The sequence below is a fragment of the Delphinapterus leucas genome, chromosome 16 (genome assembly GCF_059928025.1).
Source record: "Delphinapterus leucas isolate spDelLeu-1000000601 "Yukka" chromosome 16, BTC_Dleu_Yukka2, whole genome shotgun sequence".
NCBI classification, from domain to species: Eukaryota; Metazoa; Chordata; class Mammalia; order Artiodactyla; family Monodontidae; genus Delphinapterus; species Delphinapterus leucas.
The window spans coordinates 15,151,354-15,164,132 of record NC_143144.1 but is presented as its reverse complement, the minus strand read 5'-3'; the positions used below and the strand labels follow the sequence as shown (position 1 = coordinate 15,164,132).

The 12,779-nt window shown below is 40.7% G+C and overlaps 1 protein-coding gene across 4 annotated transcripts in view; it reads left to right on the top strand.

Annotated features, from left to right (window-relative positions):
* The window catches only part of FAM13C (family with sequence similarity 13 member C), a 138,855-nt gene that overhangs the window by 101,295 nt on the left and 24,781 nt on the right, over positions 1-12,779 (top strand). For all 4 annotated transcript variants that reach the window (XR_016388051.1, XM_022560615.2, XM_022560622.2 and 1 more), the window contains 2 exons: positions 7,198-7,408; positions 8,762-8,900. Coding sequence is in view for 3 of the 4 variants with exons in the window: in XM_022560615.2 (XP_022416323.1) it covers positions 7,198-7,408; positions 8,762-8,900 (350 nt within the window). In the remaining variant the exon portion in view is untranslated. The remainder of the gene's footprint in view (positions 1-7,197; positions 7,409-8,761; positions 8,901-12,779) is intronic.

Here is a 12,779-nt window from a genome sequence, read left to right as displayed (position 1 = left end):
CTTGCCGCGTTGTCTTCCTCTGTCTCCATTCAATCTAGAGGTCTCTACACCCTCCTTTTCCCTTGGCACTTTACTTTGCTAAGCCAGTTTCCATGTGAAATGAAAGCATATTTAAGATAGTTATTAAATTTCATCTAGACACTTAAATTTATTGAATATCACTATAATACTGAAAATTTGGGTGAGTTCAAATCGTTTACACCTCCCAAAATGAAACTGTGATCTTCCTTTGGTTGGGCCTTCGTTGATACTACCTTTTTTAAACTGGAGGTCATTTATTCCTTATTTCTACTATTGAGACAGTGAAAATACTTAAAAAGAACTGCAAAAGTCTCTTTATCAGAGTGCAAAGACGTTATTATTGGACTTCTAAAATAATCAGTGACAGTGTACCCTGAAGATTTATGTATTTATGTATTTCTGTGATTTAAATGTTACGTTTACTTGGCAAAAAGCGTTGCATATGTTAGAAATAATAGCAGTGACTCAAGAAAACAATATTCCAAAATTGTCTTTCCGTAATTCTCTAGGGAACAGGAATGATAGTATTAAGTTTGTCTTAAGAACTACTCAAAAACCTAAAGCCTGGATCTCTATTTACTGATGGAAATTTAAATAGAAGATTGTCGTCAAAAATGCAGAGGCAAGGAATAAGTTTAGATCTGAGCTGAGGCTGCTTGATCCATGTAGCTTTCTGGTTTTCAGGAAGGATTTTGGAATTTCTCATTGCCCAGCTAACCCAGTGCTCTAATCTACCGGTTGTTCATTTTAATTGAAATCAGTACATTGGCTCCTTCAAAACAAAAATGGCGCTCACCGTCTCAGCCCCTACTCCGGAAGGGGTGTTTAAACAGGGCAGTGTATGATGAGGTCGGACCCAGTTAGATTATGTCTCTTGAGCTGCACACCTACACGTATATAGGGGCTATTGGGCACCTCCACCTAGATGACCAAAAGTGCCTCTTAACTCAGTGCATCCAGAACTGAACTCATTTTCCCCTTCGGCTCCCCTCTTTAATTCCCTAACTAGGTCAAAGGTACCACCATAAATATAAACAACAACAGCTGTCATTTATTGGTGAGTTATTATTATGCCCTGTCCCCCAGGCACTATATGAAGCCCTTGAGATTCCTTATCTTTTTAAAATCCTTCCAGCAATTTATTTATACTGATGTCATTTTCACTGAAACAGATGGGAGAACTGAGATTGAAAAAGATTGAATAATGGGTCTCAGGTCACACATCTGACAAAATTGGGACTTGAATCCAGGTGTTTCTGAAACTATAGCCCATGCTTTTATTCATGATGTCAAACTGCCTCTTGGGATCTGCAGGATGCTTGCCATGGAGCCAACCCCTGTTTTCACGGTGACAAATTCCTCACCCCTCTAGCTCACTGATGTTTTGGTGGTCCTTCACGGAAGCTGGCACATAGAAGCCTGCTTGGAGTGCCAGTCTTGTCCCACTCGGTGGCTCAGTCGGCCTCATCTACCAGAAATCCGTCTTCATCTGCTCTCATTCCTACCCACCCATCCTAACCTCAGAGATACTGCTTTCCTCTCAGTGGTCTCTGAGCAAGCAGGCCCATCTGTTTCCCCAGGCTTAGTTACTGGGATGACATCAGGCTACCTATATTCTCTCTCTTGTGAACTATTAGTGCCTTAGGTTAAATTCAACTTAAATTCAACACACCTACAACTAAATCCATTGTGTATCCATCAGATGTTTCTGAGTTGTTTTTTGGTTTTATTTTGGTGGCCCTTTTTGTGTGAGGCTGGCCGAGAACTCTGATGCTTGAGCCTCATTAAAATCATGTACATGTTTCTGACTCATTTAGTTTTTAATACCGTCAAAGGCATGGTGTTGTAATACCATCCAAGGCATGATGTTTGGCATTTTGGAATGTATCTGAATGCTGCCTATGGGTCCACCATGATGGGTAAACCCAAAAATGCAAATTAACAAACCCACAAGCCTGTGGCTAATTTGTGACTCATCTCAGCAGTCCATCTCAGATGGTTGCAGATAGAGATTTATTTAAACTTTAAATCACTTAATTTATTAATTTACTTTTTAATTAAATTTTTTAATTGAAGTATAGTTGATTTACATTTGAATCACTTAAAAATTCACATTAGAAAAATGTTTTTTAAAATCTGACTGATTCATTTAACAGCTGTAATACAGCATCTGTTCCTGCCTGGGGTTGCACCCAGATCAGAAGTGGGCTCTGGCCTTCACACCTGATGATAATGACTTCTCTAAGCTGTGGTCCCTATTGCTCAGTGAGTGGCCTGCTAGAAATACTCTCTGGCCTCCAAGGTCGGAGATGTGGAGTCTTCTACCACGGGCATTGGTCAAACCCTCCCTGACTGGAGCTCACGTAGTCATACCACCTTCCCTCCTGAAATTAACACGCAGATCACATTACTCCCAGCCTCCTGTGGTTATTACGAAGATTAAATACTTGGCAAAAACTCTTATTACAAGCTTGAGGACATAGTGACTCACTGCCTAAGTATTAGATATGATGATTATTCTTACTTATTTATAAATACCTGGTAGGCGGTACAATATGTTGAGGGTGTATTGGTTCTCATTTCCCACATTAACCCCATAAGGACCCCTAGTGGGGTTGGTGGTCAGTAAGAGAAGATAATATTCAACCTCCTTATGTTGATATTAATAATTGTTAAAATGATGGTTCTCATGGTTACCGATATAGCAGTTTCTGTGCCTTGTCTCAGTGTTTAGCCAAATATGCTCTACAAAGGATGCATGGGTGAACGTTGTTTTAATAGGAATTTATTTTAATGTGTATTAGTTAAAGAAATGTAACTAGCACATCACATTTATGACTTCTTGGCCATTATTGCCTAAGATGAAGCTGACATTTGGGAAAACTGTAGGTTGAAATTAAGATTGTATTTAATATATAATCTTATATATATTATAAGGGGGAGAGATAAATTAGGAATTTGGGAGTAACATATACACACTACTATATATAAAATAGATAAACAACAAGGACCTACTGTATAGCACGGGGGACTATACTCAATATTTTGTAATAACCTGTATGGGAAAAGAATCTGAAAAAGAATAACTGAATCACTGTTGTACACCTAAAACTAACACAACATTGTAAATCAACTATACTTCAATAAAAAAGAAATTAAAACAAAGAAATTAAGATTATATATATACACATAAACACATATATACACACATAACATACATATATACATATATATTAAAAATAGGTTTATGTGGATATGGCAAAAATTTGTAGGGGATACAGTTTTCCTATTTCATCCTCCCCTAGTCTTGAGAGGCAGGGAGAGGCCTCCCTTAGTCTTATTCTCCCCATTTTACAGACGAAGAAACTGGGGCTTAAAAAGGCCCATTTTTGCTCAAGTGCCTCTTAACAGGTGGTGGACCTGAGATTCAAATTCACAGTCTTTGTTCTCTCTTGTTCTGCCCGTGGGGTTGTTTCTCACTTCTCTTCCGAGGAATGCATTTTTTTTTTCCAAATTTTTATATTAACTTTTATTGGTTTTTTCTTCCTATACAATTAAGACATTCATTACAGAAATTGTAGAAAATACAAAGAAGGATAAAAGAAAACAGTTTTTTTATTGTGGTAAGAACACTTAACATGAGATGTACATTCCTAACAACTTTTTACGTGTATAATACAATACTGCTAACTAAAGGCATGAGGTTGTACAGCAGATCTCCTTTGACTTTCCTGTCACAGCCCTGTCAGGTGGTCCAAACACGGACACAGAGAGAGGTCAGTGAACTTGCTGGAGCCCCACAAGAAAGTATGGGCACCCCGAGCCCTGGCTCCCAGGCCCTCCCTCTAAAGCATGGTGCATCACAGCATGGGCTCTGGCAAGTTGCGCCTTTCTTTGGAAGAAAAAGCGGTGTGCTCCCAGGGTCCCATCAGAAGCCACCCGAGTTTAATATTGCCATAAGCTTCTTCCTGTTGGGGAGCAGGGTCTGTAAGTGGTCGCCTGGCCTCTGTTCCCAGGGTGGCAGCAACGCTGGTTGGCTCTGAATCTACCCTGGTCTCTTCTGAGCAAAGATCTCAATAATCCTGTCTACACAAATGCGCACACATAGGCATGCACCCACTGATTTAATTAAGCCACTTCTCGACTCAAATGGTTAGTTTAGACAAAGAGCTCAGGCATTATCAGATTACCGGGTTTTTTTTAACTTTTTTTTTTTGGTGGTACGCAGGCCTCTCATTGTTGTGGGCTCTCCCGTTGCGGAGCACAGGCTCCGGACGCGCAGGCTCAGCGGCCAAGGCTCACAGGCCTAGCCGCTCCGAGGCATGTGGGATCTTCCCGGACCGGGGCACGAACCCGTGTCTGCTGCATCGGCAGGCGGACTCCCAACCACTGTGCCACCAGGGAAGCCCTAACACTTTTATTGGAGTATAATTGCTTTACAATGGTGTGTTAGTTTCTGCTGTATAACAAAGTGAATCAGCTATACATATACATATATCCCCTCCCTCTTGCATCTCCCTCCCACCCTCCCTATCCCACCCCTCTAGGTGGTCACAAAGTACTGAGCTGATCTCCCTGTGCTATGTGGCTGCTTCCCACTAGCTATCTACTTTACATTAGGTAGTGTATATATGTCCATGCCACTCTCTCACTTCGTCCCAGCTTACCCTTCCCCCTCCCCATGTCCTCAAGTCCATTCTCTATGTCTGCATCTTTGTTCCTGTCCTGCCCCTTGGTTTTTCATAACCATTTTTCTTTTCTTTTTAGATTCCATATATATGTGTTAGCATACGGTATTTGTTTTTCTCTTTCTGACTTACTTCACTCTGTATGACAGACTCTAGGTCCATCCACCTCACTACAAATAACTCAATTTCGTTTCTTTTTATGGCTGAGTAATATTCCATTGTATATATGTGCCACATCTTCTTTATCCATTCACCTGTCGATGGACACTTAGGGTGACTGTCACTTTTCAGCTGGTCACTTTGGGATCTTTTGGGCTCACTGCTTCCTTTCGTGGTGAATTGGGGGGAAGAAAGGTCAGGATGTTAGGCAGCACTGGTTTTTTGAGTGCCCACAAAAAGCAGATGCCGTGTAAATGGAGGTTTACAGTTACTATTGCAATGGCGTTCATAGTGGCCTGTGATTCTGTGAAGTCATATCTTAGGTCTCTGTGGGTTTCCGAAGCTAAGCTCTTACATCCACATTAGTCATATGGCTAGGAACCCAAGTGCCCCCATTTTGTCATTATAAGACAGCACCAAGAGAAAATTAAAGGGATTAAATTAAATTTAAAATTAAAATTAAAAGGAAAATTAAAAGGATTTAATTTTGACCCTGGCACCACAGATGAGCTGAAGAGAAGGACTCCAGTCTTTACAATTTCAACAAAAATGTGCTGGTCCCAGGTACTTGTTAAAGATCTTTTTCTTCCCCATCATTATTACCAAAAGATGCTCCCCAGAAAAGGGTAACATGAATAAAATACATTTCTTCTTAGAGTCTAATGGTTTAAGAAAAGGGTTTGGTGAGGGCCTCAGACACTTCCTGGTGGGTATTGAAGGTCATTGTTAGTATATGCTGTCGTTTACTGGTTAGGAACTATCATTCGTGTTTCTTCTTAGGGCTCCCGCCAAATGGCAGCGTTTTCTGGCTAAATTATTCTTAGCCAGGGTGTTGCCTGTGGCGAGCTGTGTCGGGCACACCAGCACACTTGCCTGTGGGCCTGGGCTTTGGCATTCATCTGGCTCCAGCTTTCCCCAGTCTTCACCCCTTCCGCTTCTGACCAGCCTCAGCTGCTGACAGAGGTGCTGTCGATCGGCTTCAAAGGCCCAATGGGAGGCACTGTCCACCCTCCCAGTCTACAGCGCAAAAGGGGAGAAGCCAACTGAAAACACACAAGGACCTAATCAGAACTTTGATGTTACGCAAAGGAAATTGCATTTCAAGCTCTAGACAGCTCGAGCCATTCTAAACCTGATTAAGATTCATCCAGTACCAAATTGTGATAAATGTTATTTTGGAAAAGTAGATTGTCAGTATTTTCAGATTCATTTCTTCACCCAGAAAATCTGTGTGTTTTCCTCTTTCTTTAGGGTAGTCAGAATAAGAGAAAGCCTTGGGTCGTCCTCACTTGTTTGCTGGGCAAAATTGAGAAGGTTTTGGCTGTTCCTTGAGTAGCTCTGTACAGCACGCTAGGATGGAGGGACTCTCACTCTGGCCACCGTCACTCAGCGCCCCGAAGTTTCTCATTCCCCTGCCCTCACCTCTGTAGCACAGGGGTGCCCACTTTCTGGACTGACCTGGTTGGGGAGCCAGTGAGCTCATATAAAAGGGGAATGATCACAGTGAGAATTCAGGCAGACAGCTGCCAAGCTGGGGAGAGGGTTTAGAGCAGGTTTTGTTGTTGGTTTTTGTTTTTGTCCCAAATAAAATGCTACATAAAATTTTGGAGAAGAAATAGAACCTTTCCTAATCCCACCATGCTTTGTAGTTGCTATGTAGCTTCTTTGATCTTTTAGTGCATTTATTTGTAGACATAAATGTATGCTGCTTATAGCAAATGGAATCATTACTGTTCTATGTTGAAATGAGTGGTTTTCATTTAGTATATTCAGAGCATCATTCCATATTGATGTTGAGTTCTCCATCATTTTTAATGAGTGCTGAGTAATTTTCTATCTGGGGACTCCTCACCCCTCTCTTCCTCCTTTGTTTTCTCTTCTCTTTTCCTCCCTAAACCCTCCTCTCCCTTCCTTCACTGGCAATTCTGTTATAACTATTCTCCCTCATAATCTATCATCTTTTTCTCCAGTTCCATGTAATTGTTTTCTTTTTTTCACTCTAACATGTTGTTATATACTCTCTGACATATGCAAATAATATGATATAAAGAGAGGATTTTTGTAGTTTTGGACCATGCTTACTTCTGTAACTCAGACCGAAACAATCTCTGTTTCCATCTTTTGGTGTGTGTTGGCTTTGTAATATTTTCTGTCCAGATTCTGTGAGAACGAACATGACAGAATTTTGAAAGGCTTTCATATCCCCAGAAGGAAGAAATGACAAAGAGGCAAGACATTATAATGAATGTTTATAATCTTTGTTTAAGAACATGACAGTCTCAAGCCCTCTGTCACTTCTAAGTCTCGATGATTTATCTTGTTTCCTCAGACCCTGTGCCAGTGCACAAAGATGTGCAGAATGAAGTGGACAGTGCACCAGAAGACCTCCAGTCTGTTGAGACTAGCAGGCTGCTCTATCACATCACTGATGGTGACAACCCGCTTCTGTCACCACGATGCTCCATCTTTAGCCAAAGCCAGAGATTCAACTTAGACCCTGAATCAGCCCCTTCTCCACCCAGCACTCAGCAGTTTATGATGTAAGAAAACCTTGTTTTGTTCTTGTCTTCATTTCATGCAGTTTTTTAAAATACTATTTACAATACAACCCAATACTTTTATAAATTCAGTGAAGTGTGTGTCTAAAATAGAGCAAACATGCCTACCAAAAGCAACTGCAAGCCCTGAACAATAAATGGCAAAAAATCAGAGTACTTTCTAGTTAAGAATGCTGTTTCAGGCCTTCCTGAATCAGGAGGAGATGGTCTCGAGACACAGGCTGCCCTACGGCTCACGTGTCTGAACATTTTTGGTGAAATGACCAGAATCCTAAGTCTGTGTACATGCAAGTACCAGGAATTCTCGATGAGCTCATAAGTATTCTTTCCATGTCCAGCAGTGGCCTCGATGGATGGATTGTAGCAATGCTTGTGAGTTGTACATCTCAATTTCTTCTTAGATTCTAGAAAAGTGGTAGCTTACAGTAGCTCCCCTAGACAAAAAAAATGTGAAACTATGTGTTCTTTTTTTTTTAAGTTGTGTAAGTAGTTTTGATGCGTAGCTAAAATGAGTCTCCCTTGACCAAAAATACGTGCAGGGAATTCCTCGTTTCTCCTTAATAACTCCTGCTGTTACTCATGAGTTTATCTAGACCAGGGTCCATGGACTGTCTACTGGTGGAATTGAGGGATTCAGTGCATTATTACTATTGTAAATTGTGTCAGGTGAGAAAGTGAACACGTTTTCTGGAGAGGGGGTCCATTCCTTTGATTAGATTCACAAAGGCTCTGTCATAGAAAGAAGAGTTAACTACTCTTTTAAATCTTCCTTGAAATTGTTTTTAGGTGGGGCTCATGCAACTTATTGAGGATAACGGTACAATAGGGCTCTCTCATTAGTCTGAAATTGGTATCCTCCAAGCTTTAGGAAATATATTTCCTAGACTAATATTCTGACATTTGTAGACTAAAGTCCCTGATGACATTTGCCCATAATGGAGTTCTGTGATCAGGGATCTCCAGTAATGAGCAGATGCTACCATAGTAGACTCATCAAATAATGAACTGGCCTCTGGACTTCTCTGACAATCTAGGAAGCTTGGTTTGTAGACCAGCAGCAGTGTTTACTGGAAGACCATTTTAAAAAAATTTATATCATTAAAAAAATTTTTTTATTGGAGTATAGTTGATTTATAATGTTGTATTAGTATGTGCTGTACAGCAAAGTGAATCAGTTTTACATATATCCACTCTTTTTCACATTCTTTTTCTCATATAGGCCATTACAGAGTATTGAGTAGAGTTCCCTGTGCTATACAGTAGGTCCTTATTAGTTACCTCTTTTATATATAGTACTGTTTTTGATGATTCTTTCCCTCTCTGGAATCATTGCAGGCCCCGAAGTTCTTCTCGGTGCAGCTGTGGTGATGGCAAAGAGCCACAAACCATTACCCAGCTCACCAAGCACATCCAGAGCCTGAAGCGGAAAATTCGGAAATTTGAAGAAAAATTTGAACAAGAAAAGAAATACCGGGTAAGGACCCTGTGGTTTGAAATGAGTGGGTTGTGTCAGAAATGCATGGGCTTTTCTGTCCTTCCTTTTAGAGTACATCTCTGTGCCAAGGGACAGCTCAGTTTCCATTGGCCAACCCAGGACCTATCATAAATTAAGTTTCCATCCTGGGTCTGTCTTGTTCTCACATGCTGTTAGCTGATCTCTGCTAAGATAATTCCTAGTAGCAAATTAGAACTCTTATTTCTAAACAGATTTGATCTCTCCTTTTTTTTTTTCTGAGGAAGCTTACTATCATTAGTGTTCCTAGGACTAAAATTTGGAAAGCTTTTGAATTATGGTCTTATTTTTTCTTTAGCCTTTTCTCATTTGCATTTGATAAGAACCTATTAAGGACACAAAAGACAGAATCTCTCATTGTGGAACAGAATGAGGGAGAGTTTTCTTTGACAATAAAGTACTTTCTTGTTGATGGGTGAGGACCTATCATGTGACATCTGTTCAGGCCACTCTTAAGAACAAACCCTGATCCCATTCTTTCCTGTCAGAGAGACGCCAGCCTTCTTACTGATGCTGCAGTGTTACAATCATGAACCTTTCCTTTTCTTACTTAAGAAACAATAGAGTCAGAGGTAAGTGTCCTGATGGCCAATGCTAGTTTTATTTATTGTCTCTACTGGTGACCGTGGCATAGAGAAGAATCATATCCATGTAGAATTGCACAAAGATACTGGGTCTTTGGCAGAGGGTCCAGAGCAGCTTGTTATTAAAATAAATGAGACCAGGGAATGTCTCAAACATCTTAAAATATTTAAAGGCTCAGTAAGCTCTTGGTCCAGAGGCAATCTGCATGCAGGTCCTTGTAGTGTGGGTAAGTTCTGGGGAGGGAGGTGAGAGTAGGTAATATTCTACTCTCCTGTTCTTCCTGTCCTGTGTTGCCCACAGTGACTTCAAATTCACTAAAAGAGGGGTTTTAAAGAGGGCGTTTTAGCTTTGCTAAAAATGGAAGAAAAATCAGATTGGCTTTCAAGACAGCCTTAAGGTGTTGAAGATTCTTCTCTTCCTTGAGGTCAGGCAGTCACAACTACTTATTGTCTTTTATAGAGCAGGAGGGTGCTCTACACGTTGTGAGTACAGGCCTTTATTTTACAGATAAGGAGATGGAGGCCCAGCAAAGACTTACAACCTTCTTAAGGTGGTTGTGTTCGATCAGCTCAGGCTTGGGCTGGTTAAAGTTGAGTAGTTTTTGCAATGGAGAAGTACAAGTGAAATTCATTAAGTGTCCACTGCAAGTTGAAAGCTCCAGATAGCCTGAGAGAAGTTGATTTTCCTTACTTGCTGCTGGAGTTTTATTGGATCTGTGATGCCCTCGTATTGGAATCTGTAGAGAAACAGGGGCTCCATCCCAGGGCCTATTAATATTTCTTATCTGGCAGTTCTTGAATCAGACTGATCTGGATTTGAATCCGCACAGCCACTTAGGAACTCTGACTTTGGACTTGTTACTTTATCTTTCTGAGTCTCAGTTTGTCCATCTGTAAAGTGGAGTTAATATTAGTAGTGACTTCTTAAGTTCGTGAGCATTAAATGAGGGAGTGCATATATAATGCTTTTTACAGTTTTGGCACAAAGGAAGTAAGTGGTCTTAGATATTATTAACTTTTTAGTCTGTTTGAGTGATATTTGAATAGGCTATCCCATGGCAACCTCTGCCTTGTCAAAAAATAAAGGAAAATTATAGACATTAATTTTCCATTGGATTTTTCTACCTGCAGCTGCAGACCCTGGATTACTTTTCTCAGCTGTAACAGCCACCCAGCAGCTGAGTATTTTAGAAGAGAATCTCTCCTGGCACCTTCTGCCTTTGTCTGGAGAAGCTTTAGGGCCAGAGTAGACACATGCCCGCACACTTAAACATGCAGATGGATGAATTTGGGAGCAGTAAAGGAAGAAGGCTTCATGGTCACTGCTTCTGTGTGTATGAGTCTTTGAAGTAATCAGAACCTTCCACGTCTCAGGAAACAGGGCTTCCCCTCACCCTTCCTGTCTGGGTGTCAGGCTGTGGTTAGAGGTTTGACATGTTAATGGGCTTTAATTGGTTGCTGTGTGTATGGCTTTCCTTCCCGGCAACCTGACGACGGAGTTAATAGCACCCGCTGCTAATTTTTGAATCCGAGCTGCTGGGCCTTCATGCTAGTCTGATGCCCTGGTATAATATACATCTTTCCTTCTCTATTGAATGCAACCATTTCACTTCATATCCAGAACTGTATTTATTCCCTACAGTTGATTTTACATTTAACTATTGTTAGACTCATGGACTTAGAAAAGGCTGTTTCAGCCAGATGTTCACTTTCAGTAGAATTAGAGAATCTTAGAATTAGAAGGGATCAGTTAGTCTTCTCTTACTTGACCATTGAAGAAACTGAGGCCCAGAGAAGGGAAGTAACTTCTCCAGGTTCATACAGCAAAGAATTGATGTAGCCAAGACAGCAGCATAGGTCCTTTCATTCCTGATCCATAAATCTTTCTAAAGTGTCTTTTGAATCATCTTTGGCAGACCACAAATCTGGTCCAGTAGTACCCTCAGTTATGTGACTCATGAGCTCCATTTTAATTACACTGAACGAAATCTACACTGTGTAATTTTTGGGTGTATGGTCCTTGGGGCCTATTAAACTGAAATAGTTCAGACGTTAGAAGGCTTGAAGATCCACAGCTTGTATATAAAAACTTTCCATATGATCTGAGAGCTGCCATCCTTGTGAGCTTGATTTAACCTCTTTTGAAAGCTCGCCCAAGAGCAGGGAAATACAAAATTCATTTCAGAATATGATCTCAGGCTTTAAAACATTTTGTCAGAAAATTCAGCCTTAAATTTCTATTAAGTCCTGTTTGCAGTAGTGAAAGCTTCTTTGATGGTCCTTGGCTTAGGGTCTTAGGTTTTCGTTTTTGTTTTTAACAGTGTTTCAGAAGATTGCATTAACTGTGTGGAACATATCCAGTGAAAAAGATGTGTTCCAGAGAACAAGATGTGTTTTCAGATCAGAGTGAAGAATTCTGTGAGGATTTCGAGAAATCACATGTAAAACATTGACTGTTCATATAACCAGCCTGTTACCCAAAGCCAAAGTACTAAACGTTATATCAGGGAAGTAGTACAGTGCATCATTCTAGCAGACCACGGGTGGGACCAGGCACAGCAGTTTGGAGGTGTGCCCTCTGTGTCACTGTCCATGGTCCTGAAGCCAGGGCTTTCCTACTGGAAACCAGAGTCTCCCTTCTGGGCTCCCCTAGGGGAAAAATCACTGTCATTTTCCCGCAGTGTTATTTTCCATCTTGATTTTAAACTGTATGGTTTTTACATCACTATAGAAGTGACAGAACCATGTCTTGTGTTTCACAGTTAAAACATCTAATCCCGTGTACATTTGATGATCCTCTTACACAAGCACTGTTTTTTCCTTCGAACTTGAGAGGAGCACACTCCTCTCCCTGTGTCTCTCTCTCACCAACATCTTGCTGATGTTATATGGATTTAATGGATTCTTAAACGTGGCAGAGCCACTAGACTTGTCACTAACATTGTACACGTTTCTGGCTACTATTACAGTGTTTGTGATGTCTTCTTGAGCGTGCTTATATAGCTCTTTGTATATCCCCAATTCAAAGTAACCACTAATCTTCTTGAGCCTCCATTTAAGTTACCAGGGTGGCCTCAACTTGTTTAAGAAAGTTTCCTACTGACCTGTGGGGCTGGAGGCTAGGTATGTTTGGCTGTTCTCTCCCAGTTTCTCTTTCTGTAGAAAATTTACTTTTAGGCTCTGAAAAGAAATCCAGAAATTAAGGTGAATGATTTGTATGAACGGAGTCATATCCTTCTAAAAGTAAAACTATATT